This window comes from Saimiri boliviensis, chromosome 2, assembly GCF_048565385.1.
Source record: "Saimiri boliviensis isolate mSaiBol1 chromosome 2, mSaiBol1.pri, whole genome shotgun sequence".
In the NCBI taxonomy this organism is placed as follows: domain Eukaryota; kingdom Metazoa; phylum Chordata; class Mammalia; order Primates; family Cebidae; genus Saimiri; species Saimiri boliviensis.
Window position 1 is genome coordinate 209,696,612 of NC_133450.1, and position 25,134 is coordinate 209,721,745.

At 39.6% G+C, this 25,134-nt stretch overlaps 1 protein-coding gene across 7 annotated transcripts in view; it reads right to left on the reverse strand.

Moving 5' to 3' along the window:
• Positions 1 to 25,134, reverse strand: part of ASTN2 (astrotactin 2) — a 959,402-nt gene that overhangs the window by 541,400 nt on the left and 392,868 nt on the right. For all 7 annotated transcript variants that reach the window (XM_074395240.1, XM_074395241.1, XM_003925189.4 and 4 more), the window contains one exon: positions 14,466 to 14,633. In XM_074395240.1, the coding sequence (XP_074251341.1) occupies positions 14,466 to 14,633 (168 nt within the window). The remainder of the gene's footprint in view (positions 1 to 14,465; positions 14,634 to 25,134) is intronic.

Consider the following 25,134-nt stretch of genomic DNA (forward strand, 5'->3'; position numbering starts at 1 on the left):
TAGCCTTTGCATAGGCTTTCCCCAGATATCCTCAAGGCCTGCTTTGCTCCCACGCCTTTTCAATTGTGCCTGTCTTGAACAGTCTGCTCAAATTTGCAACCATTTCTCCAATGTGTACAGACCTCTCTTTCTGCAGGCTTCACACACACACACACACACACACAGACACACCCCCCATATCTTCTAATATTTGATACACTTTATCATTTGTTTATTCACTATAATTTTATTACTATATATAGCATGTACAATATAATTTCATTACTATAGATACCATATAGAGTAATAAAATCTGTAAATGACTATTTATAGGATATACATATACTATAGTAATAAAATATATAAATTACTACATATAGTATATACAGTAATAAAATATATTTAGTAAATAACGTGATAAAGTATATGATGTATTATATATAGTACATTATATATTTCTACAATTCATATATTGTGTTTATATAGTATATATATATAGCACTTTGTATATGTATATATACACATATATGTATAGTACTATATATAGTACATATATACATATACTATATACTATACAGTACATTATGTACATATACTATACATACTATATATAGTGTAGTGCTATATATATATATACATATACTATATATAGTATATTATATGTAGTATGTACATTATACATATTATATTTTTTAACTTTGTTACTACATATTTTAACCATATTTCTATATATACTTTAACTCTGTGTCTGCCCCTTCCTCCACAATAATGTAAGCTACATGATGGTGGAGATTTTTTGTTTTGTTTTGTTTCTTCTGTCAGAGCCTCACATTTTGCTTAAATTAGGTGCTTGACAAATATATATTGAACAGTGAATGAACAAATACATGAATGACTGAATGAGTGAATACCAAAGCCAGTTCTTCAACAGGGACACCAAAGCAGATTGTCTCATGTAGAAGAAACAGCACCAACACTAACCTATCGCACTGGCTAGAAGAAATGACTCATCATTAATAAGTGTGGAACTCTTTACAACATGGCTTTGTACCCTAAATGAATTCAAAAGACCAGGAATTGGCAAAATTTTTCTGTAAAGAGCCAAATGACAAATATGTTTGGATTTACAAGCCATAGGGTTGTGACTACTCAATTCTGATGTTGTAACATGAAAGCTGTCATGGACAATATTTAAGCTAATAAGCATGGCTGTGTTAAGATAAAAATTAATTTATAACAAAACAGCAGTTGTCCTGTGGGCTATAGTTTGCTGACTCCTGCACTGGGCTAAACACTATTAGGTAAGGCAGTGGGTCTGAATTTTCTTCCTGGTAAATATCAGTGCATAAACACAACACAGTGTCTACCACAGCACTGTCACTCAATACACATTTTCAGTGAAATGAAATAGATATGAAATATAGTTTTGCCCTTCACTCTGTCACAGCACTGTCTAAGTGAGCTTGTTGCAACAATGGAAATGCTCTATGTCTCTTCAATATGGCAGCCACCAGTGACATGTGACTGTTGAACACTTCAAATATGGTGAGAGTGACTGAGGAATTAAATTTTAAATTTTATTTCATTTTAATTTACATTTTAATTTAAATGGCCAAAAACGGCTAATAGCTACTGGATTGAACAGTGGAGTGCTATCACGATAATTCTTTCTTTATGATTCAACTCTAGTATCTTCCACCACTACCAGAGGAAGCCTTTCCTGACTGCTAAGGCTCACAGTAACTGTCCTTTTCTTATGATATATTCATTTCATTCAATCCATGTTTTGGTCACAGCTATAATAATAACTGTTTGTTGAGCATTAATTGCCAGGCATTATGCTAAGTGCATAGTATACTTTATCTAGCTCAGTCCTCATAATTACCCTCCAAGGATTGCCATGTTTATATTCTTCCCACTGTTTTACCTCTGAGCAAAACAGAAGTGCTGGAAGGATCACCAAAGTGTCCAAAGTTGTGCAGGACCCAAGTGAGCTAGGATTTGCATCCTCATCCATTTGAATCCAGAGTGCAAGAGTTTGACAACCACAAGATGCTTATTAAGTGTCAACACTTGTGTTGGTCCAAGTTTCACGTGTGCACATTATCTATCCTTCAAGAGATCAGGAATCAGTGGTCATCTTCATGCTACCTATCTCAAAGCCAGAACATTAGCTTTCAATAAAGATTTCCAGTATACAGAATTTCACAGCTGGAGAGCACTCAGGGAAAATCTAATGGAAATGCTCTTTGTGTTATAAAGAAGGAAGAATCTGAAGCTCATAGAGAAAAGGGAACTTGTCAAAGGTCATACCATGGGTAAATTACAAAGCTAGGAGTAGAGACTATGGAGTTTTTATCTGAATTCAATATTTCATCTTTCATGCATTCATCCTACCGTTCATTATTAAACATTAACACTGTGTTAGACAATAGGTTGGGTATGAGGATAAAGCAGTGGATAATGCAGACACAATCTTTGCCTTTATGAGGCACACAGTTTTTTAGATAGCTAGTAATTGAACACAGAACAACACAAATGAATGTATCATTCAGGGTTGTAATTATGTGTTGATAGCATAGGCTTGTGATTCAGAGGGTAAATTCTGAGGCCAGACTTCTCGTATTCAAATCTAGGTTTCATCACTTCCTAAATGACTTTGGAAAAAATCCATTAACTGTGAATTAGTTTCCTCACCTGTAAAATGAGGCAATAACACTATTTCATTACATTAATTTTAAGGCATGCAACTTCTCACATTTCATTTTTATTTTTTATTTATTTTATGTATTTATTTTTTTAGAGATAGAGTCTCTAAAAAAACCCAGGTTGGAGTGCAGTGGTGCAATCATAGCTCACTGACACGTGGAACTCCTAGACTCAAGTGCTCTGCCTACCTCAGCCTCCAAGTGGCTAGAACTACAGGTTCATGCCACCATACCTGGCTAATTTTTAATTTTTTTGTAGAAACAGGGTCTCACTATGTTTCCCAGGCTGGTCTTGAACTCCTGGCCTCAAGTGATCCTTCTACCTTCACTTCCAAAGTGCTGGGATTACAAGTGTGAGCCACTACACCCAGCCTCCATATTTTAATATTCCTGAAATGAGGACTATCTGATAATTATTATTATAGTATGGTATAGTTTGGTTATTATTATTATTGGCAGCATTTTTTCTTAGTGGTGCATAAACTGTGTATGTGTCTTAATTTATTTAAAATATAATGTGTCTACCTCATATGATTATTGAGAGATTAAATGAGAAATAATATACAGGAAGGCTTAGAAGAGTGCCTGACACACAGTTACCACTGTATAAATGTGCACCATTATTACTATTTACTATAAAGGAAAAATAGAAAGCACTAATGGAGCATAACACATTCGGGAAATAAACTAGTATAGAAAGTCACTTCCTTGAGAAAGTGACATTTTAAGCTGAAACAAGAAGGATAAGAAGGAGTGAACCAACTAAAGATTACAGTTTATTAGAAGGGGGCTCCTGGTCAATGTGGTGAAACCTCATGTCTATTAAAAATACACAAATTAGCTGGGCATTGTGGCAAGCATAGTAGTATCAGCTACTTGGGAGGCTGAGGCAGAAGAATCGCTTGAACCCAAGAGGTGGAGGTTGCAGTGAGCTGAGATCATGCCACTGTATTCCAGAGTGGCTGCAAAGCAAGACTCAGAAAAAAAAAAGCCAGTAGGGCTGGATGAGGAACAGATTACAGATTGTCCCATGTAGGAGAAACAGCACCATCACTAACCTATCACTTTGGCTAGAAGAAATGACTCACCATTAACAAGTGTGGAACTCTTTACAACATGGCTTTGTACCCTAATAACACTCTCAATTCCCACCTAGGCTTCATTATCATCTTTTTTTCCATACATTTGTTTATTGATAATATGTTTATTTTAAGGTTTCACATAAAAGCTTCCTGGATTTATTTTTTAAATAGTAGGACATATGCCATTTTTAGAAGACCAATATATATATTTTTTAACACATTTTTTAGATAAAATTAAATATAGTCTCTAATTTAAATGTCAGTATATTATTTTTATGATGTTAAAATCTGGTCTTAAAAGCTGAGCACTTCCCTGTTTTGGTGCCTATAATCATCAGAGATACTTCAGGCTACCTTCTTCCTATATGCAGCTTTGCAGTGGGATATTTCAGATCTGTGACAACCTCTTTCTTTCAAGTTCAGGAGGCAAGGTTGCCTTGGACTTTCAATGGGACTGGCAAGTTCCCAATAAGGAAAAGTTTTCACGGTCTCTTTTGTAGTTTGCCTTAACCTTCTTGACCTTCTAAATTTTTGAACAGTCAGACCTGTTGCTTGCTTTGCAGGCTCTCTGAAATTTTATGACCTCATCCTAGACACAGATTGTTCTTTCTTAAAAGACCTTAAACATCTTCCACAACATAACATTTTACAACACATTTAAGCCAAATATATCAAAACTACTGAAGAGAGATAAAAAGTAGGTTCCCTACGACTCATAAATGCTGTCACAGTTCCTTCCATCTCTCGGCTCTGTATTGTTCTCTTGTCCTCAATTCAATTATTTTTGTTTTTTTCAAGTCAACTTATTCTGTAAGTTCTTTGTCCAAAGGATTCATGCCTACCTCTGAGAATGCTATACAAATACCTATCAAAGGGAGAATCCCAGAATGCCTCTCTTTTCTCAATGCTAAGCAAATTCCCTCACATGCTCACTTCTTAAAACAGTAGCTTGGCCACATCCCAGCAGTGATACCTAGTAAATATATGACCTTGAGAATGTCAATCAACTACTTTAAGACTCAGCTACTTGTATTGAAGCAATAATAATTACCTAGAAGTATTATTATAATAACTGAGAATAGCTACATAAAGTCTTTATATGATGCTTGGTACACAATAAGTGCCTAATAATTTTAGATGTTTTTATTGTCACTTCGGGGTTCATGTACTTCTTGATATAACACCAAAATTCCATTACACCTCTTTTAACTGTAAGCTGTATTTGGCTGTTGTCTAACACTCCCTCTGCTATATATAGATAAGGAACCTGCATCAAATGCCTTAATTTGATGAGAGAAATGGAATTTATGAGTTACTAATTTGTTTCATGGAATGTGAGCAGAAAACCTTTGGTTTCTTGTTGTTGTTTCAATGACTTTTGTGAGAAAAGATTTTAAAATGCTTAATTCCACTATCCTTCATGTCCAAATAACAGGGTATCATGTTCATTAATTAACAATTAATTCAGATGAGTTCTGTTTAATTCAGGCTCTAGTAAAATTCATGACAAAGGAGTGGTGAGGTGGACAGCAGCATGGGTTCTGAGGATCACAGGGACTCATTTCATGGAGGATATCCCCAGGCTCTCTGCAATAGCAGCATGGTTAAACAAGAACTAACTCTAAACATATAAAGTATAGAGTTTACCTTATTTGAGTTCAGAAAAGATCAGTGCTGCCCAGGTCAGGAGCAAAGGTAAGTTTCAGAGAAGCATTAGCTATCCCTGAGAAAAGTCTTTATTTAGCAAACACACCCTTTAGCCAGTGTTGTCAACTCCCTGGGAACTCTCCATGGTGCTGACACAAGAAGCCTGCACCTTACTGTTTGAACAAGCCTTGACACTATAGCAGCTGAAACTTGATTCTCATCCATCCATCCATCCATCCATCCATCCAAGAAAAGATGTAATAATACAGGATCTGTTTCATTTTCAGATACAGCAATAAACAAGGTGAGCAAATGCCAAGTCTTTCTATAATACATATATACTCATATACAAATGTCCCCTCTTTAGTCTTCCAGAAAGTTGGTTCTCTATGGACAAATATCAGCATATTTTACTGTACATTTCACCTACTCATTATTATACTTAAATATATATGCTCTATCTCCTAGAAAGCTCTAAAGATACAGTTTCCTTTGAAGCAGAGAATTTTACCATCACTGTAAATTCTTGGAATGTATAGCTTCATAAAAATCCTTGTGTCCCTTTAAACTTTAGTAATATAGGGCTCAGCAAATAGCAGAAACAATCTGTAAACATTGGAATTATTTAAATAATTATATAGCACAATATAAGATTGCTATATGATATAACCACATAAACTGTATTCTTATTTAATATCCTACTACAAATGAAAAGTGGCTGCTGAATACATGGAAATAAACTGAATGTGACAGTGAACATGACAGAAGTTCATATCAATTGTGGAAAGAAAATTCAATTTGCTATAAATGCCATTTAGAAAATTGTTTCAATTATACTTATGTGCTAAGTTATTAGTGCTTAAAAGGTCATAGAAACATTGATTTTGAGCTTGAAAATAACTTAGAAATTATTTAGACTTTTAATTTCTATCTTGTCACTAATTTATGGTGTGATACTGGACAATATGGTTAGCCTTGGTAGCATTTGGTCTCCTCATTAGATTACACTAGATGATGGCTAGGAACCCTTCTTACACTAAAAGTATGTTCCCAGTCATGGCTTTGTTGAAGAAAAAGAATCTGAAGTTCATGGTATGCAACATAGTCAAGGTGAAATGGCAAATTTGTGGCAAAGTTGACACTAGGATTCAAAGTTAATAATTTTTTTCTTTTCTTTTCTTTTTTTCTTTTTTTGAGACAGAGTCTCACTCTGCTGCCCAGGCTGGAGGGCAGTGGTGCAGTCTCACCTCATTGCAACCTCTGCCTCCTAGGCTCAAGCAATTCTTGTGCCTCAGCCTCCTGAGTAGTTGGGATTATAGGCATGTACTACCATGCTCAGCTAATTTTTGTATTTGTAGTAGAGACAGGGCTTCACCATGTTGGCCAGGCTGGTCTCAAACTCCGGGCCTCAAGTGATTCACCTTCCTCAGCATCCCAAAGTGCTGGGATTACAGGCACAAGCCACCATGCCTAACCAGTAATTTTTTTCATTGCAAAAGTTTAGAAGTTACACAAGGACTAAATAAAAGTTCAGCAGATAGGAATGTCTAGCTTATTCTAAATTTCTCCTTCAGTTGGTTAACTCCTAGAGGGCAGAGACTATATCATATTTTCTTCTCACATAATCTAATGCTATGCACATTGTTGAATTAAATGTCTCATGAAATATTTATTGAACTAATAAGTGATGAGACACATGACTGAATAACTGATTATAAAAATAAAAGAAAACCTTGTATTGGGTTTCCACCATATATTATCCACTGCACCAGTGCATTTTAAATTTTATTTTTCATCTCATCTTTACAACAACCCTAAAAAATAGAAATTATTCTTCTCATATTTTTTAGTTATAAAAAATGAGGCTTGAATATGTTAAATGACTTACCCAGTTCCCTACAACCAGGAAACAGAGAAACGAGTATATGAACCTGGTTGTGTCTGACTCAGGAAGATATTCCATCTCATCCATTGTTGTGCTGGTAAATGTTTAATGACTGTCATTTTGAAAAAAAAATAAACTCTGATTTTGTAGCATTTTCCAATTTCGTTGGTGTAAACATCCTCACCATAGCATATTTTCAGGCCATCAACATGCCATCACTGAACAAAGAGTTGGGAAAAGATGTTAACAGTCAACTCTCATGATGCCACATGAGCTGGCTGCAGCTCATGACGGATCTAATTCCATAGTCATCCCTGTGGGTGGTACTAATTGTTGAAATCCCTGGAAAACTACACCGGAGATGGGCTGTGGCATGCAGCCAGGAAAACTTGGCCAGGTTCATCCATGCACCAAGACAATTATATACATTTTTTTCAGTGGTAGCATCTTCTCCACTTTCCTCCTCCTTCCCTGTCACTTGGGAGAAATAATTCTTCTTATCAACACATCCAGAAAAGCTTTAAGAAATGATAACCAGTGCTTTGATTCCATGATTCTGTCCAGCTCCACAGATTTGACTCACAAAGGAGAGACTTAACTTAAAAGAAGCTAAGCCACTTTTGACATTTCAAGACCTAAATATGCATAGGGCTTCAGGATTTAGTTTTTCCATGACTGTCCCCAAATTCTAATTCCCAATGGAAAGTAAAGAGTGGTGAAAGTTCTAGCTGTTCTTTTAGGGAGTTGATGCTCTCCAAAACAGGTGGACAGATGTTCTTAAAGTCTGTATCCTTACCTTTTAAGGACCTCTCTTCATATTACCTTCCCAACCTCATCCCCAGCCACTCTCCCAGTGCTCTGTCTGCACTTCATTCTCCAGATGTTAGTACAACTAAACTGCTCTCTGGGTCCTACAATCATTCTAAACTTTCCCCTTTTTCAAAAAATCAAGTTCCCTTTGCTAAAGCACTCTCAATACTCATAGTCCCTACTGATTTTACAAAACTGAGCTAAAAGGTCATCTTCTCCATGATGGATCTCCTGAAATCCCCATCTAGAATACATTTCTCCCCATTCTGCAGCCATGAGGCACTTTGTTAATGCATTGTTCTTGATTTATACTACACTGTGTTTTTGATAATAGCTATATATGAGCAGATTCTTTTTATACCTGTGAGAATGTAAAATCCATGAAGGCAAGAACATTGTGCAATTTGTCTGTGATTTCCCATAACACTTAACACACCGACTTATGAGTTGCAGAATTAAGAAAATCTTGCTTGAATTGAATCTAATGAATTGAACTAAATTTTACAAAGTGGATCTGAGTTAAGCGCCATGAAAATATATTTAGGGATCTTATTTTCCCATTTCAATTTTCTACCTGTAGACAGTTCTATCCATTTATGCGTTGAGTGACTTATAAGAGCAAGGTGCTTTACTGAGTATTGGGGTGGAAAGAATATAGGAACACATATGATCTCTGGCCCTAAGGAGCTTATTTTCTAGTAGGGGAGATATATTTTCAAACAATAACTCAAGTTTTAATCTGGTTTTTAGCTAATAAAGAACTCTGATGATTCCGTAGAAGAAACTATCCATTCTACTGAGAAGAAGTTAGAAGAAATTAAATGAATAGGATTGTGGAAGGTAGATGATCAAAGGGTGGAAGGCATTTCAGGTGGAGACAAGAGTTGAACTCTGGTCAGAGGGTGAAACTTTACATAGCGACACTTGGGGAATAATTGTGAGTATAAGCAGAGTAAGTAACAGAAAGAGGGATGCTTTTGGAGATGTGGTGGAATAAGAGGGCAAGGCCAGGGTATCCTAGAATCCAGATAACTGGCTGCTGCACAGTTGTTGGTGACTCTATTTTTCTAGAGCTGCAAAATATTTAACTTGAGCTCTTGTGTAAACAGATAAAAGGGAAAAAAACTAGAATTGGTATGTACAATTGTTTCAAGAAGCATAGGGAGGAAAATTCCCTTCTTCCTTCCTGCTTGTATTTTTCTTTGTCTCTTAATTACATGTCAGGTGTTACGCTTATTTTTATTTTTATTTTTGAGAGAGAGTCTTGCTCTGTCACCCAAGCTAGAGTGCAATGGCACAATCTCAGATCACTGCAACCTCCACCTCCTGATTTCAAGTGATTCTCCTGCCTCAACCTCCTGAGTAGCTGGGATTACAAGTGTGCGCCACCATGCCCAGCTAATTTTTCTATTTTTAATAGAGACGGGGTTTCACCATGTTGGTCAGGCTGGTCTCAAACTCCTGACCTTGTCATCCACCTGCCTTGGTCTCCAAAGTGCTGAGATTACAGGCATGAGCCACCATGCCTAGATGCTGAATTTTAAAGATAGCAAGAAAAATAAAACAGACATCTTAAACCTCCTTCCTGCTCCAACAAAGTTTATAGTCTGGTAATAATTCCAGACAAGGAAAGAACAATGACTCTATAGAGGAACAAGGCCATGACATATGGAAGCACAGAAGGCTATGACAGTAGGGAGGAGGACCCCTTCATCTTTTCAGGGCTGGGGAGAGGTGGTCAGGAATGCCACCTATGGGAGGAAATGTGTTTGGGCTCAACATGTAGGAAATAAAAAGAAGCCCCTGCTGTCCCAATAAAAGGAAAAAGACATCTCAAGGGGAGAAACAGCCTGTAAAAGGGACAGAGGCATGTGAGGGCATGGTGCCTTCAGGAAACTGCACGTGGGTGATGTACCTAGAACCCAGGACACAAGGCGAATAGAGGCAGAAGATGAGGAGACAGAAATAAATACAGTTTTGTTAAGATAATTGAATGAACACATTTGGCAACTGAGTCATTCCCTGTGAGTGGGGAACATGGGAGGACTATTTGGGAGTGTTCAGAGCCTTGCTGCAACAGGGTAGTCCTTAAACCAGAAGCATCAGCAGCAGCTCCCAGCTTGTTAGAAATGCAGAACCTCAGGCTTCACTCCAGACCTGCTGAAGCTTCAGAAGCACTGGTTTAAGGCATGGAAACCTCGATGTATGTCCTGGCTTTGCAGTTTGCCAGCTGTGTGACCTTCATCCTGTCTGCTGTCTTCTCTGCACATCAGTAGCATCCAGCCATGAAGTTGAGAAGGTGGACCTAGTGGATTCGAGTGACATTTCCAGCTCGGAAGAGTGGTGCGTGTGTGTGCGTGTGTGTGTGTGTGTGTGTGTGTGTGTGTGTGTGTGTGTGTTTAATTCTAGAGGATATTGGTAGAAGAGTTCCTTATTTTCCAAACTGGCTATGACAGAGTTCCTTGGATGATCCACTGCTTAGAATTATGCCCTCAAGTCTGTGGCTAATGGAGAACAATATTAGAAACCACAAACTTGCACCTGAAAGCAGATCAGCTGGGGAACTAGAAGGTCAGACCCACAGGCACTTACCACTTGTCTAGCTTGGGTTTTACAGATGGAGGAAAAGAAGGAGGCCCCTTCTGTTCCCTTCTATCAATAATCTTGCTTCCTTTTCAAGGAAAAAAAATGGGAAAAAAATCTAAGGGGCCAGATACAGAGATATATAATTCCACAAAGGCTTACCTGGTTTTTGGAGTAAGAATAATCTAGAATTTGTGTTTCTGTTCATGTATGTCTATGTGTTTGTGTGTGTGTGTGTGTGTGTGTGTGTGTGTGTGTGTGTGTGTGTGTTTTGGTGGTTAGGGGTAGGTTAGGGTGGCAGTGACTTAAAGCTTAAACTTGATTTAAAAAAGAAGCTTAGCTGTCTGGTTAGATGATGCAGAAGAGCTGTGTTGCATTTTCAAATCATTTGTCCAGTTGGCCTATTGATTGATTGATTGATTTTCGGGACAGGGTCTCACTCTGTTGCTCAGGCTAGTATGCAGTAGCATGATCATGGCTCACTGTAGCCTTGACCTCCAGGACTCAAGAAATCCTCCCACCTCAGCACCTAGAGTACCTGGGACTATGGGCATATGTCAACACGTGCCTGGCTAATTTTTGTATTTTTTTAATAGAAAAAAGTCTTGTTGCCCAGGCTGGTCTTGGACTCTTGGGCTCAAGCGATCCACTCACCTCAGCCTCCCAAAGTGCTGAGATTACAGGTGTGAGCTAATTGGCCTACATAAAGGCAGCAAAAAATACATCAAAACAGGCTCCTTACTAAACAATTAGAGGGAATGGTGGTTATAAAGCGAAATCATGGCCCTTCCTGGCAGAAACATAAAAGTTAACCTGGAGAAATCCTCTCCTTATTTCTGAACAGGTGTCCCATTGAAAAGTGAAGAAATCCTCAAATAGAGAGAGGAGATCCTCGACCAGGGCTACTGCGCTGAGCACTGAGACCTCTGACCTCTGCACAGAGTGTTTTCCTGTAACCAGTTTTCCACGCAAGCCAGCCAGACTCTTGTGAATGGAGAGAAAGATGACGTTCCACAGAAAACAGACCAATACAAATTATAGGGGGAAGCAGAAGACTGAGAGTAAGGAAACCTGAGGTTCTAATCCTGGTTTTACTTGTAACTTGCTTTGCAACCTTGGCAAGTTCCTTTTTCTCTCTGGCTCCTGTTCTCTATTTGAGGACAATATGAACCATCATTTACTGAGCACCAACTATGAATAAGATACTACCCATTTACTGAGCATTTAGTACAAGTAAGATAGTGTCTCGTAGGTTTAAATGCCATCTAGATGCTATAGACTAACAAATTTCTATCCCCAGCTAAGACCTCTTTGAATTTGAGTTGTTTGGACCTGTAGTGAATTCTAATAATTTTATGTTGTCTTAGCACATATTTAAAATACAAGTTTCATTTTGTTTAATCAGAAGTAGGGCTCAGTCACCCTTGACAGAATTTATAGTTCTATAGTTCCTTCCAGTTCCTCAGCGTGGTTGAAGTAGGTACCTGCCTACAATGGAAACGACAAAGCAAAGGTTGCCTCCTGGGCAACAGAAGTAGAACACCACATCCAAACGGCCCAAGCCAGTGGCCAGAACTTAGAGGCATCTTTTCCACCTAGCAGATGGGGTTCCTGCTTTCCTGTCACATCCTTTACAGGTACCATTCAGATACTTGCTCATGAACTTAAAGTGATCCATATCCTATTCCCCAATACACACAGCTAGCTGCCTGCCCCCCACCCTCTGTCTCTCTCTCTCTCTCTCTCTCTCTCTCTCTCTCTCTCTCTGTCTCTCTCTCTCTCTTTCTGACCCAGGAACAAATGACTGCCATCCTGACTCAGGATCTGTAAGTAATTTTCTATTGGGTGTTTAATGGAATCTGTGCCTTCTATTTGAAGAATCAGGGGCTATCCCAGGCCCTGATGTTGGGGAGAACACAAAGGCAGGCTACTAGCACCAGACTGATGGTCAGGCAGGCATTAACTGGGCATAGGTTAGATAAACCACCAAGGGTGGCAGCCAGTATAACTGAGCTTACTGTGTGAGGGACTCCTGGGTCACAGTAAAAAAATGTATCCTGTGAAGGGCACACCGTAAACTCTTACACCCAGCACTGCTTTATTTCCCATTTTGGCAGAGTTGCTAGACATTCTAGTACTGGAACCCCACTTTAGCTGGGGGCTTTCAGATCAGGACCCAAATGCCCCTTCTCCACTGATGTTTAGTAGTCACCTTGAACTTATATCCGAAATAGCACCCTTTACTTTCCTTACACAGCACTGACCTTCCTGCAGCATCCCCTGACACAGTAAATAATAACTCAATGCATTCCATTGTTGAGCCTGAACAATTTGGAATAATCTTTGACTCCATTCTATTTATTGCATCCTATATTCAGTAATAAATTCTGTTGAGTGTATACTCTTAAATACATCCAGAATCTGATCATTGTTCATCATCTTCTTCTCTCACTGCCATGGTCCAAGCCACTACAAACCCTTGCCTAGATTAGAGCAACAGAACCCTTGAACACTCCTGAATCAATTTGCCACACAGCAGCCAGAATGCTCCGGTTCAAATGCAGGTCATAACATGTTGCTTCTTTACTCAGAATCTCCCAAGGACTGTTCATCTTCCTCAGAGTAGAATCCAAAGTCCCTGTTATCCTATACACCCCCAACCTTCTGCTTCTCAGCTGTCTTCTCCTCATCTTCTTTCTCACTCCCGCTCCAGCCATCCTGGCCCCCTACTGGTGCTGAATAAACAGCACGTTTACGTGTTCTCACCTGCAGAGCACTGTCTCTTTTAACTCCTTCTGCCTGGAACACGTCCCTTGGATATCGACATGGTTTCTTCCCCCACTTCAAAGTGCCTGCTCAAATGGCACTTTGTCAGAGAGGCCTCCCCTGACCACTCTCTGTATAATGAAACTCCACCCAAACTCCCAGCTTGGCATTCCATATGATTTGTACATTACCAGCATCTATCATCACCTCACAGAGTCTATATATTTACCCGCTTATTTGATTACTGCAGCACTGCCCCACAGAAATTTTCAGAATGATAGAAATAGTCTGTATCTATATTGTGCAACAATGTAGCTGTCAGTATATGGCACATTTGAGATCTGGCTGGTGTGACTGGGAAAACGAATGTTTAATTTTATTTAATTTCAATTAATTTAAAATAAAATGCCACATGTAGCTAGTGGCTACCATATTCCAGAGTGTACGTTTAGTGTCTGCCCCACTGGCTGGTAAACTTCATGAGGTTGGAGATTTTACACATTTTTTTCACTGTTCTGTTCCCAATACCTAAAAATGTGCCTGGCTATTAAAGAAATACCTGCTGAGTGAGTGAATGAATATGTTATGAGCTTTCCACACAGCATCTCATTCAACCCTAATGACAGTTTTGTGGGTTGAGTGCTATTTTCATTCTCTTGTACTGAAAGGTAGGCAGTGTCTTGCTCAAGATCACCCAGCTAGTACCAAGAAGATAGTCTCTGAAGGCAGGGATATTGGAAATGGAGACATTTTGCTTGTCTGGAGTTGGACCAGATGTTCTCTGTGGTCCTTTCTTACTCTGAGATTCTGTGGTTCTCTTAAGAATTTCCTCCCTCGAATGGCAATGGGAGCACATAGATTAGCGTTAATTACATTGATGAGCCTTCTTATCCAGCCACTTGTCAATGGCTCAGAATCCATGGTTCTTTAGGTAGAGGGAGCACAGAGGCTCCTTCAATTCACTCTCTCCCTCCCTCTATCCCCATCCTGGCTCCCATGGCTCACCGGTTTCTGGGTCACAGAGCTGCTCGCAGGCGTCTGTCGTCCTTTGTCCACAGAGGTCCCTCACCCATGGGGAGGTGGCATTGATCTGGTAATACAGGGAAAGCTTGGCAGGATTTAACCAGTCGGAGATGTCCAGGTAGCTCCCTTCACTCACCACGAAGCTGCTTCCTATGGGTAAACAGAGAGACACGGCTACTTTCTTGCTGATTTTAGGGTCTTAGCTGATGCTACAGGAACACAGAGAGGTGTGTACATCCACATCCCCTAGGTCATCTGATCTCACTTGTCTAAGCGTACTTGCAATGTACCCATCATGGTATTGCAAGCCCACAGGGAGATAGAGGCAAATCAAACATAGGAGAGAGTTCAGCCTAGTGATGAAAGATAGCCCCTTAGGACTGAGAGGGAAGTGGGATCAAATTCAGGATCTTCCCTTACTAGGCACTGACTTCAGGCAAGTCACACAGTGCCCCTGGGTCATGGTTACTTTCTCTTTAGAGGAGAATATTAATGGAGCCTACCTCATGGAGATGATAGGAGAATGAAATAAATAAATTTAATTCCACAAAATAAATGCATGCGGATAAAATGCTTAGCTGGCACCTGACTTATTCTAGGAAATAGTGATTAAATATTAAATTTCAAAGGAAATGAGAAAAGCTAATGTCCCTGTCACTCAGGTATCTCCTGTGGAACAGGGGTCATTGATGCCCACAGGGGCCAGGTGGCTGATATCAATAGGAAAGACTGGCTGAGTGTGTAGGAGATAGCATCCAGGATTCCTCGCCTAGCTTGTGTTGTTTGTTTTGTTTTTGTTTTATTATGAGAAAGACAAAATGATATATAGAGACAGACCCGGATAGGGAAGACAGAGACAAAGTGAGATTTCCAAAGAAATCCCCAGCACCTATAAGGAATAGAGCAGCAGCCACCCCAGAAAAAATGTCCGGATGTTGCAAAACAATAGGGAGAAGGTGGGGGTTGGGATACAATGAACACTGTAGGCTCCATTAAAGTGGAGCAGCTATGTGCCAGGCACAGTGGCTTATGCCTGTAATCCCAGCACTTTGGAAGGCCGAGAAGGGGGGGCCATGAAGTCAGGAGTTCAAGACCAGCATGAGCAATATGGTCTAATCCCTTCCCTACTAAAACTATAAAAATTACCCAGGCATGATGGCATGTGCCTGTAATCCCAGCTACTCAGGAGGCTCAGGGAGAGGAATCACTTGAACCCAAGAGGCAGAGGTTGCAGTGAGCAGACATTGTTCCACTGCACTTCAGCCTGGGTGACAGAGTGAGAAAAAAACACTGGAGCAGCTATGACCCAGCTCCAGCAGCTCTTGCCACATGGAACTAAAGGCCCGTGGTACCAGATCTTCAGATTTTCTTCAGGAGAAGCTAAACATTAACATTTTTGTTATAATCAACTAATATTTCAACATTTCTGATGACTAACATTTCTTTTTGAGTGCTTGCATAGGCCAATATTTGTTCTAAAATGTTATTATCCCACATATCTGTGGAAACATACATATAATGTATTACTATAATACATATACATGTATAATATGTATTCTCCACACATGCACATGTACACACACATATATACACACACACGTTTTTGGGGAGGCAAGAAACAGAAGCCCATTCAGGATGGCTGCATATAAGTTGCAAATGATGAGTATATGCATGTATAGCAATAAAACAAAACAAAGATAGAATTTCAAAGGGGGAAAAATATGTACCCAAACAAGACCAGGCTTCACAAAGCTGGACAGGGAGTGTGAATCTAGATTGATGGCAGAGCTAGGGACTGCAGCAGAAGGAGACTTTAAATTGTATTTTATAATTAACATAACTCAGCTTCTTTCCTTGTGTCTATCTCATTGTCAACTAAAAACAAACAAACAAACAATTTTCTGTGTATGCAGTTCAAGTTCTCCAAAGACAGACTCAGTTAATGAGAATCATATGGGTTCCAGAGAGGCCTGTGAGGTTACATCTGACTCTGCTGGCTGACCTATGTTTGGACTCCTTTGGGCTCTGGTACACAGCTGTGGTCCAATGAGCAATGGCTAGGGAGGCAGGATCACATCAGACCACACCTGGCTGTCTGAGCATCTAAGACCGTGGGAGGAGAAGTTTCCCTGGAAATAGTAAGGATATGACCAGCAATGATTATCTTCTTTCATTTACACGAATCATGATTTCTGTCATCCTATGCAATAAATCCCTAAGGCACAGTGGACAACGTAATTTTGGTGCAAAAGAAAGAGACACCTTTGTGAAGTAGAGGGAAGAGAGAGTATCAGGATTGAGATAAGGAAATGACCACATTTCAAGTTGGCCCTAAAGTCCTTGGCAGCTAAAGCAAAAAAGGAAGGAGTCTGCTGGATTCCATATCTCAAATTTCTGGCAGGAGAAGATATGCAAATCTATCTGCAAAGCCATATTTTCCCCCCTGGAAATAAGCCCAAGCAGAAACATGTCACATGGGTCCTTGAGCAAGGCACGAACATCAGTATCAACTACAGATTTTTCTTTAAAAAAGCACAGTCATGCTGTTTAAATGGATAATTCTTGTATTTATTCTCACTAAAGACTGAAAGATGGATATTGAATTGTGTCCCAGGGCTGAGTTTGGTTAATCCCTCTACTTCAGGAAAGCTACCCAGTGCAGTGATAAAGAGAATAGAATCGGCAAGATAAGACTTTATATCATCACTTTTTTACTTACCAGCTCTGCAAACTTGGGCAAGAAAACAAACCCTCAGTTATCCTATATGAAAAATGTGATACCAATTCCCCTTCCTAGGCTGATATAAAGATTACATAAGACAATACATTTGTCTTAGGTCAGAATCACCAGAAAACACTCAGAGGCAGACACAGGCATTCAAGATGTTTGGCGGTACATATTCTTATAAGAGGATGAGCGAAGTGGGATTGGGCAAAGGAAAAGGTCAAACTGACATACAGCAAAGCCCTCAGCTAATCCCGTGGGAGCTCTGATGCTGGGATGGTCCTTCAGTGATGTTCCAAATCAAGACCAAGATGTCAGGAGTTTATGTCCCCACATTGGCCAGTCATAGGCTGTGAGCTATCCCTGGAGAGGGGGCATAATCTTGCCTGAAGTGGTCCCTTTCAATGGAAGGCATTTCTCAAAAAGGGACTCAGTTGAGAGTGGCCAACCATCCACATTTCTGGGAGCTGGGGAGTAAGTGCCTAGGTGCTGCCTGCAAACCTGAGTGCATCATCACAATGTTCACTACAAGCACTGTGAAACCTCAAGGAATAGGAGCTATTTTAATCATTATTTTGAATTTTTATGAACTTAGAAGCTCTAAATGCAATACCAGTATAACAGATTTCTCTCAACTATGAGAAATATGAGTCTCTTTGGAAGAGACTGGCGTGAAAGCAGGTATGATAAATGGAAAGTTTGTGTACTCCCAAATTCCTGTGTTGAAATCTAATTCCCAATGTGGTGATATCTGGAGGTGGAGCCTTTGGGAGGTGATTACATGGGTGGAGCCCCTTAAAGGGATTAGTGCCCATTATCTTTGATCAAAGATAAGTGCTCTTATCAAAGAGACTTAGAGAGTTCCCTCACTCTTTCCACCACGTGAGGAGCAGTGAGAAGTGGCCATCTATGAATAAGAAAATGGACCCTTACCAAACACCTATTTTAGCACCTTGATCTTGGAATCTGCAGCCTCCAGAACTTTGAGAAATAAATTTCTGTTGTTCATAAACCAAATGCTATAGTAGGCTGAACAAACTAAGACAGCAGTTTATCCTTAATGTCTTTAAAAAGATATTATGCAGAGTTATACAGATGGTTTAATGGCAGAAGGGAGTTACCATCCTTTGAACACCCTCTGTTCATTCGTGGCATGAATGTGATATGTATTCTGCTCACTTAATTCCTTACAACAGCCTTGCAGGATAGGTATTTCCTCCAATTTAACACAAGGTTCAGAGAGAAACTGGCCTGGTCAAATTTACACAAGCAGTAAGTGGCCAAAGTAGAATTTAAACCAAGGGGTTTTTTCAGCCTTCGAAGCTGGAACATTGGCATTTTTTCAAGCTATCTTGAAGCTCAGGGGTTTTGGTCAGGTTGCTTTCTATGGTCTTTTCTCTCTGTCTTAGTGCATATCATGCAGAGTTGGAGGGCTTTTGCTTTCTCTGAAAGACTGTGATTTCCTACAGAGAAGAGGTCATGACTCATTAGTCCTTATCAATCCAACTCTCAGTAAAATGCCTGGCACATACCAGGAGTTTAGTGAATGTCAAGTGCATTAATGAAATCAGAGTTCCATGCTTGACTAGAGGGAAATTCAATTCACTTTATCATGGAATTGCGGAGCAGAAATGCCTCCACATTGATCCCACAGTTTAATTTTTTTTTCCATCCTGTGAGAGCCAGAATATAAGACTAGCCCTTCAGAATCTCCCCAGCTCCAAACTAAACTTCAAACATCACTATTGTGGCTCCTGAGCTCTTGTTCACCTAATGCGCTCATGACGTGTATTGCAAAAGTAGAGAGACAGGTAAAGAAAGTCAGTGAGAAGGGTCAAGGATGTGTGGAAGGGAGGTGCCATATCAGAGCCTGAAAAGAAGTAACTTTGTGCCTAATGTAATGTCGTCATCTGCCCAATGTCGATTCAACTCCTTCCTGTGTAAGAAACAGACATAGAGACCGAGAAATGGGCTGCATCCATGGAGAAAATTATGGATAAAACAAGGCAGACCAAATATCTGCCCAGATATCTTTAATACAACATAGGGTGGGATAAGAATTGCCTGAAAAATATAGGCATCGTCTGGATATAAGGGAGAGGAAAAAGGAAGCTCAAAGAGAAACATTGAAGAGTTGGCCTTTAAGCTACACCTTGAAGGATGCAAAGGAGACCACGACATAATGAACTGTTTCCTCCAGAGTAACTGGCCACCTATGCCGCATTTACCCCTTAAAGCTAGACTCCAGAACTGTCCTGTACTACTCTTAATCTCTTTATTACTTGCAAGGCATACCACTCAAGTAGCACCTATATGTACTTTGGTAGAGTGCCATTCATTCACTCAGATATGGCTATGTGCCAAACCCCACAGCAGGCTTTGGTTGAATAAAATATGGTGTCTGCCTACTGATAACTTACAGCCCAGGAAGGAAGATTAGATATGAAAAATCTAAGGCAAAGCATCACTGTCTGGTTCCCTCCCCTAGCCCCTTGCTTCCCTTGCTTATTTGCCCACCTAGACTGTGCGTCTCTTGTGCATTTAACTCTACAATCACAGCCATGCTTAGCGTGTAGTCAAGGTCCACTGTGGGCATGTGAGAGAGAAAGCAAGCACTAAGTTTAAGGAATGTCAAGCAGAGCTCTTTGAATAAATTCCATTTATCTGGGAATACAAACTACACAGAAAAGGAATAAAATGCACGATTCCATGTGTCTCATGCTTTTCTAGCTTTTCTTTGGATCCTTGTTTTATTTTTTGGCTTTAGATTAGAAGTGTTCTCCCCGCCTTACTGACTGTTCTGAGTTCCTCTCTACACTCATATAGATCTCCCCAGAGAGCAATGACTCTGAAATAAATCTCTGCCAAAATCTCAACTTCAAAATGTCATGTTTCCTTATTTTTAAATATATATATATATGTATATATATATATATATATATATATATGTAATTTTTTTTCTCCCACTGACTTGTGGGAATATACATCATCTAATTAGCCAAATGGATTTTCAGTTCAGCGCAATCATTTCGTTATCTAGCATCTGAAGACCAGCGTTGCTCAGGGGACTGCACGGGCACGGAGGTCCTCATTAACTCTGATCTTCAATTACATTGATTATAAGCCCACTTCTGTAATTGTGCAGCATAGATCAGGGGTGAGCTGGGGAGCTCAGGCCACTCTGTAGCACACTTTGAAAAGCCAGAGGCACATCAGCCCCCAAAGAAACAGAAGGCTACAAGATGAGAACTGAAAATACCACGGAAGGAGGTATCACCAGACAAAATTGCCTGAAGAGCCAGACAGCAGCTGCAAATCCCTTTCATTACACCTCACATCATGAGACAGACCTTTGAGAACCATGGATCGGAGATTTCAAAAGAAGGCTCTGGTCACAGTGGCAAATGGTGAGCAGAGTAATGAAAGACTGTGTGGCTAAAAGATGATCTTTGCAAATGAAGCATAGGGACTGTTTAGCCAAAAGTTTTCATTTTTATTTTCCCTTTTTCTTTGGGTAAAAATAGTTAAAGATTTTCTTCCTTCTGTTGCATCATGTATACCACAGATCCTAGGTGTCTTGGACCTGAGAGAAACGTCTTCCTGGGAACACGATGAAAAGCAAACTGTGTGATAAAGCAGGAATGAAGACTGTACCGTATCTACTATCAGCATGACAGACCCAAAAAGAATGTATCATTTTTACACTTCTCCTGGGTCCACAGAGCCCCAAGTCAGGCTTGAATAAATACATTCCACCACCTACCATTAACAAAATTATTTAAGGAGTGGGTGGTCGAACTGTAAAAATGGGGTTAAACACAAGCTTGAGGATTTCTGAGTATGGCCAGAGGCAACCTGGATAGCTGGGAGTAAACAGTCTCTGAGAGCAGCCACTCCATGAACCTCCAAGGGGTTTTTATTATTGTGGGGGATCATTATTGTGGAGGTGGTTCTCATACAAGGATCTTTGAGAGTCCTCAGCCAGTTATGTCTGTCTTCACCTCCTGATCTTCCCCTCTCACCTCTCTTTCCTCTGCCATCTTTTTTCCTTTTGCCTTGGATCAACCCCAGCCTATTCCTCTGTATGGTTCCTACCCATTATGGGTTGGACTGTGTTCTGCCCCAAATTCATATGCTGCAGTCCTAACCTCTAGTGTCTCAGAAAGTGACCATCCTTGAAGACAGGGTCTTCAAAGAGGTAATTCAGGTTAAATGAAGTCATTGGGGTGGGTCCTATTTTAATATGACTGATGACCTTATAAGAAGAGAATTTTGGGGCACAGATACACATAGAGGAATAACCATCTGAGGACACAGTGAGAGGACAGACATCTACAAGCCAAGGGGAGAGATCTCAAACTTCTAATATCCAGAAATATGAGAAAATAAATTTCTGTTGGTAAAGCAACTCAGGCTGTGAAACTTTTTAATGCAAGCCCTAGCAAATAACCTCTGTCTTATTTCTTTTTGTTTGCTTGGTTAGTTTTATTTTTATTATTATTATACTTTAAGTTCTTAAGTACATGTGCAGATCTTGCAGGATTGTTACATAGGTATACACATGCCATGGTGGTTTGCTGTATCCATCCTCCCGTCACCTACATTAGGTATTTCTCCTAATGGTATCCCTCCCCAACCTCCCCACCCCCTGATATCGCTCCCCTAGCCCCCTCAATAGACCCCAGTGTGTGATGTTCCCCTCCCTGTGTCCATGTGTTCTTATTGTTCAACACCCACTTATGAGTGAGAACAGAACCTGTGGTGTTTGGTTTTCTGTTCTTGTGTCAGTTTGCTGAGAATGATGGTTTCCAGATTCATCCCCATCCCTGCCAAGGACATGAACTCATCCTTTTTATGGCTGCATAGTATTCCACAGTGTATATGCACCACATTTCCTTTATCCAGTCTATGCTTTATGGGCATTTGAGTTGGCTCCAAGTCTTTGCTATTGTAAACAGTGCCACAATGAACATACATGTGTATGTGTCTTTATAACAAAACGATTTATAATCCTTTGAGTATATAACCAGTAATGGGATTTCTGGGTCAAATGGAATTTCTGTTTAAAGATCCTTGAGGGATCACCACACTGTCTTCCACAATGGTTACACTAATATATACTTCCACCAACAGTGTAAAAGCGTTCCTATTTTTCCACGTCCTGTCTAGCATTTGTTATCTCCAAATTTTTTAATGCTCGCCATTCTAGCTTGGTTGGTTTTTGGGGTTTGTTTTGACGCAGCTCTAACTCTTTCACCCAGGCTAGAGTGTAGTGGTGTGATCATGACTCACTGCAGCATTGACCTCCCTGGCTCAGGTGATCCTCCCACCTCAGCCTTCCGGGTTGCTGGGACTACAGAGATGCTGCAGGACCATCACACCTGATTAATTATTTTGTGGTTTTCGCAGAGACAGGGTTTTGACATGTTGCCCAAGCTGGTCTCAAACTCCTGGGCTCAAGCGAGCCACTTGCCTTGGTCTCTGAAAATCTTGGGATTACAGGTATGAGCTACTGCTCCTGGCCACCTCTGACTTATTTGACAGCAAATATCTCAAGTTTGCCATTTGCTCCACTCAGTAACCTTTATTTTCTGGTTGGGATACCTATGAAACACTTCTCAGAATAAAGCTTTCAAATGTATAAAACCAAATTCATAGGATAACAAATGTCATGATTAAGTGAAACACAGTTCCATCAGGTTCATGGAGCTCAGGATAAAAACCCAAGTCTGACTTAAGCTATTTTCATCCACTCCCCAGATACCAAGTCTGGTGTCTAATCTGGTTCTAAACACTTCCAACATCACTGGACGGACAGAAAGATTATAATACCCATCAAGTGTGTGAATCAGATGGAAATGATAAAGCAAAGAAAGAAGCTAAGAAAATGCTGAGATGTTCCAGTGGCTATTTAAAAGACAGTCAACCTCTTTCTTTTTGTTAATTTTACATAAAAATATTTCCTTTCATGCTCTGAAGAAGACTGCAACTTGGTTAAGATTGGGATTTCCTGGAATCATACAACAGATTAGAATTTTATGGTGCTATTCTAGTTATGTATCTAATTTTACAGACTATCAGAAACGTTGAGTCTCTCTAGTCCAGAGTTTCTCAGCCTTTAATATGTTTATTGAGTGTTTTTACAAATTTTTCCCTAATCACCTCCCACCCATGAAATTTTAATACCAGAGATATATATCTGCTTATACACAGTATGTACTGTTTATATACTATACTTTTACTGTACATAGGGTAAAATATTTTCACCCCACTCCCCAAGATCAATTTTTACCCCTTTGGGGATGTTATGTCCTTAATGAAAATGTAAGTTATAATCAGAAAAAATTCCTTTTGCAGAAATAAGGAAAGTGAGGGTCAAGGAAAGTGGGGGATATACCCAAGATCCCTCCTAGGATTAGTGAAATAGCCGTAGCTAGAACATGGACTTTGTGACTCTCAAGCTCTTCTGGCCATGAGGGAGTGCCATGACTTCTAGCTCAGGGTCTGTGCCAGCATCCTCCACCAACAATCAAGAACTGTCTCCGTGGAAGGGAATTGTCACTAGTCTAGAGCTCCCTCTTGGGAGTAGGAAACGCTAATAACTGTGAGAGGATCACTTCATAGAAGAAACATTGAGATCTTATCATTGCATATCCCAGAAAAAAAAAAAAAACCCATCAACAGTCCACTGGGATTTGGGGTATTCTAGGTTTTATATACACACACACACACACACACACACACACACACACACACACACACACACATAGTTGTTTCCAAATAAAGCTATATCTAAATGCCCCTTTCTGTTTCCAAATAGACATCTTCCTGAAGTGCTGTGCCCAAATTTGCTACAGGCAAATATGTGTCTATCATTTCTTTCTTCCCTACCTCAGAACTTGTGATCAAAGTTTGGCTGAAAACACATTGCCCCAGAATTCTACATGCCTTTAAGTATCAAGCTCTTGCTTCAAAGTTGAGTTAGGGGTGTTTGAGTCTGGACAAAAAAAAGGTTTGAAGTTTTGACATTTCAAAAAAAGTATCTTTTCCCCTAAGAATACAACAGTTTGGTACCAAACCAGGCAACAGGAAAATAATAAAATCATGACGTCTTCTCATTTTTCTTCAACTTATTTAAATTTTCAAAGAATTTAGGCTAAAGGTTGAAAGAAGCTACTTACTTCTAATTTAATTAGTTAGTTTTTTTTTTTTTTTTTTGAACTCTTCTCATTACTTCATTGGGAATTTAGGCATCAGATGCAATTTCAGTGTTTGGTTTCTTTTTAAACCAAGATCTGTGCTTTTTGAATGAACATGGTTGATGGCTGCTCCCCGAACCCAAAGGTCATTTAGCTCTGAATTCCTAATACTAAAAAATCTCTCTCTGTGTCAGTTGCTCAAGTAAGATGAACTTAGATGGGAACTTTGACAGGCATCTAATGGAAACAGATTAAATACTAGCCCAGCCACTGAATTGCTGTATGATTCTAGAACAAATCACTTAGTCTTGGTAAGCCTCCTCCATTTCTTTTTCTGTATGATGTGAAAACTTACTTCATAGAGCTTCTATGGCAATTAAATAGGATTTGTTTGGATTGCCTATGGATAGGACAGTGACTGGCTAAGGCTTTCATGTTTTATTATTCTAAGGACAAAATGTCCATGACAGATCATGCATTCTATTTATAACTGTCTATTTGTCTATATATACAATATTGCTATGTATTTTGCATGTGTACATACAATTAATAATTGTGTCCCTGTATTATGTGCATACACATTTGTACATACACATAAGCACAGATTATTCTACCAATAATATGTCTTTTGTATAGATGGTGCCTCCTGACGTTGTGTAACATGGTGATCCTCCTTGGGACACAGCCAGATAATAGTTTCATTTAAAAAAATTGCCTTGCTCTCATC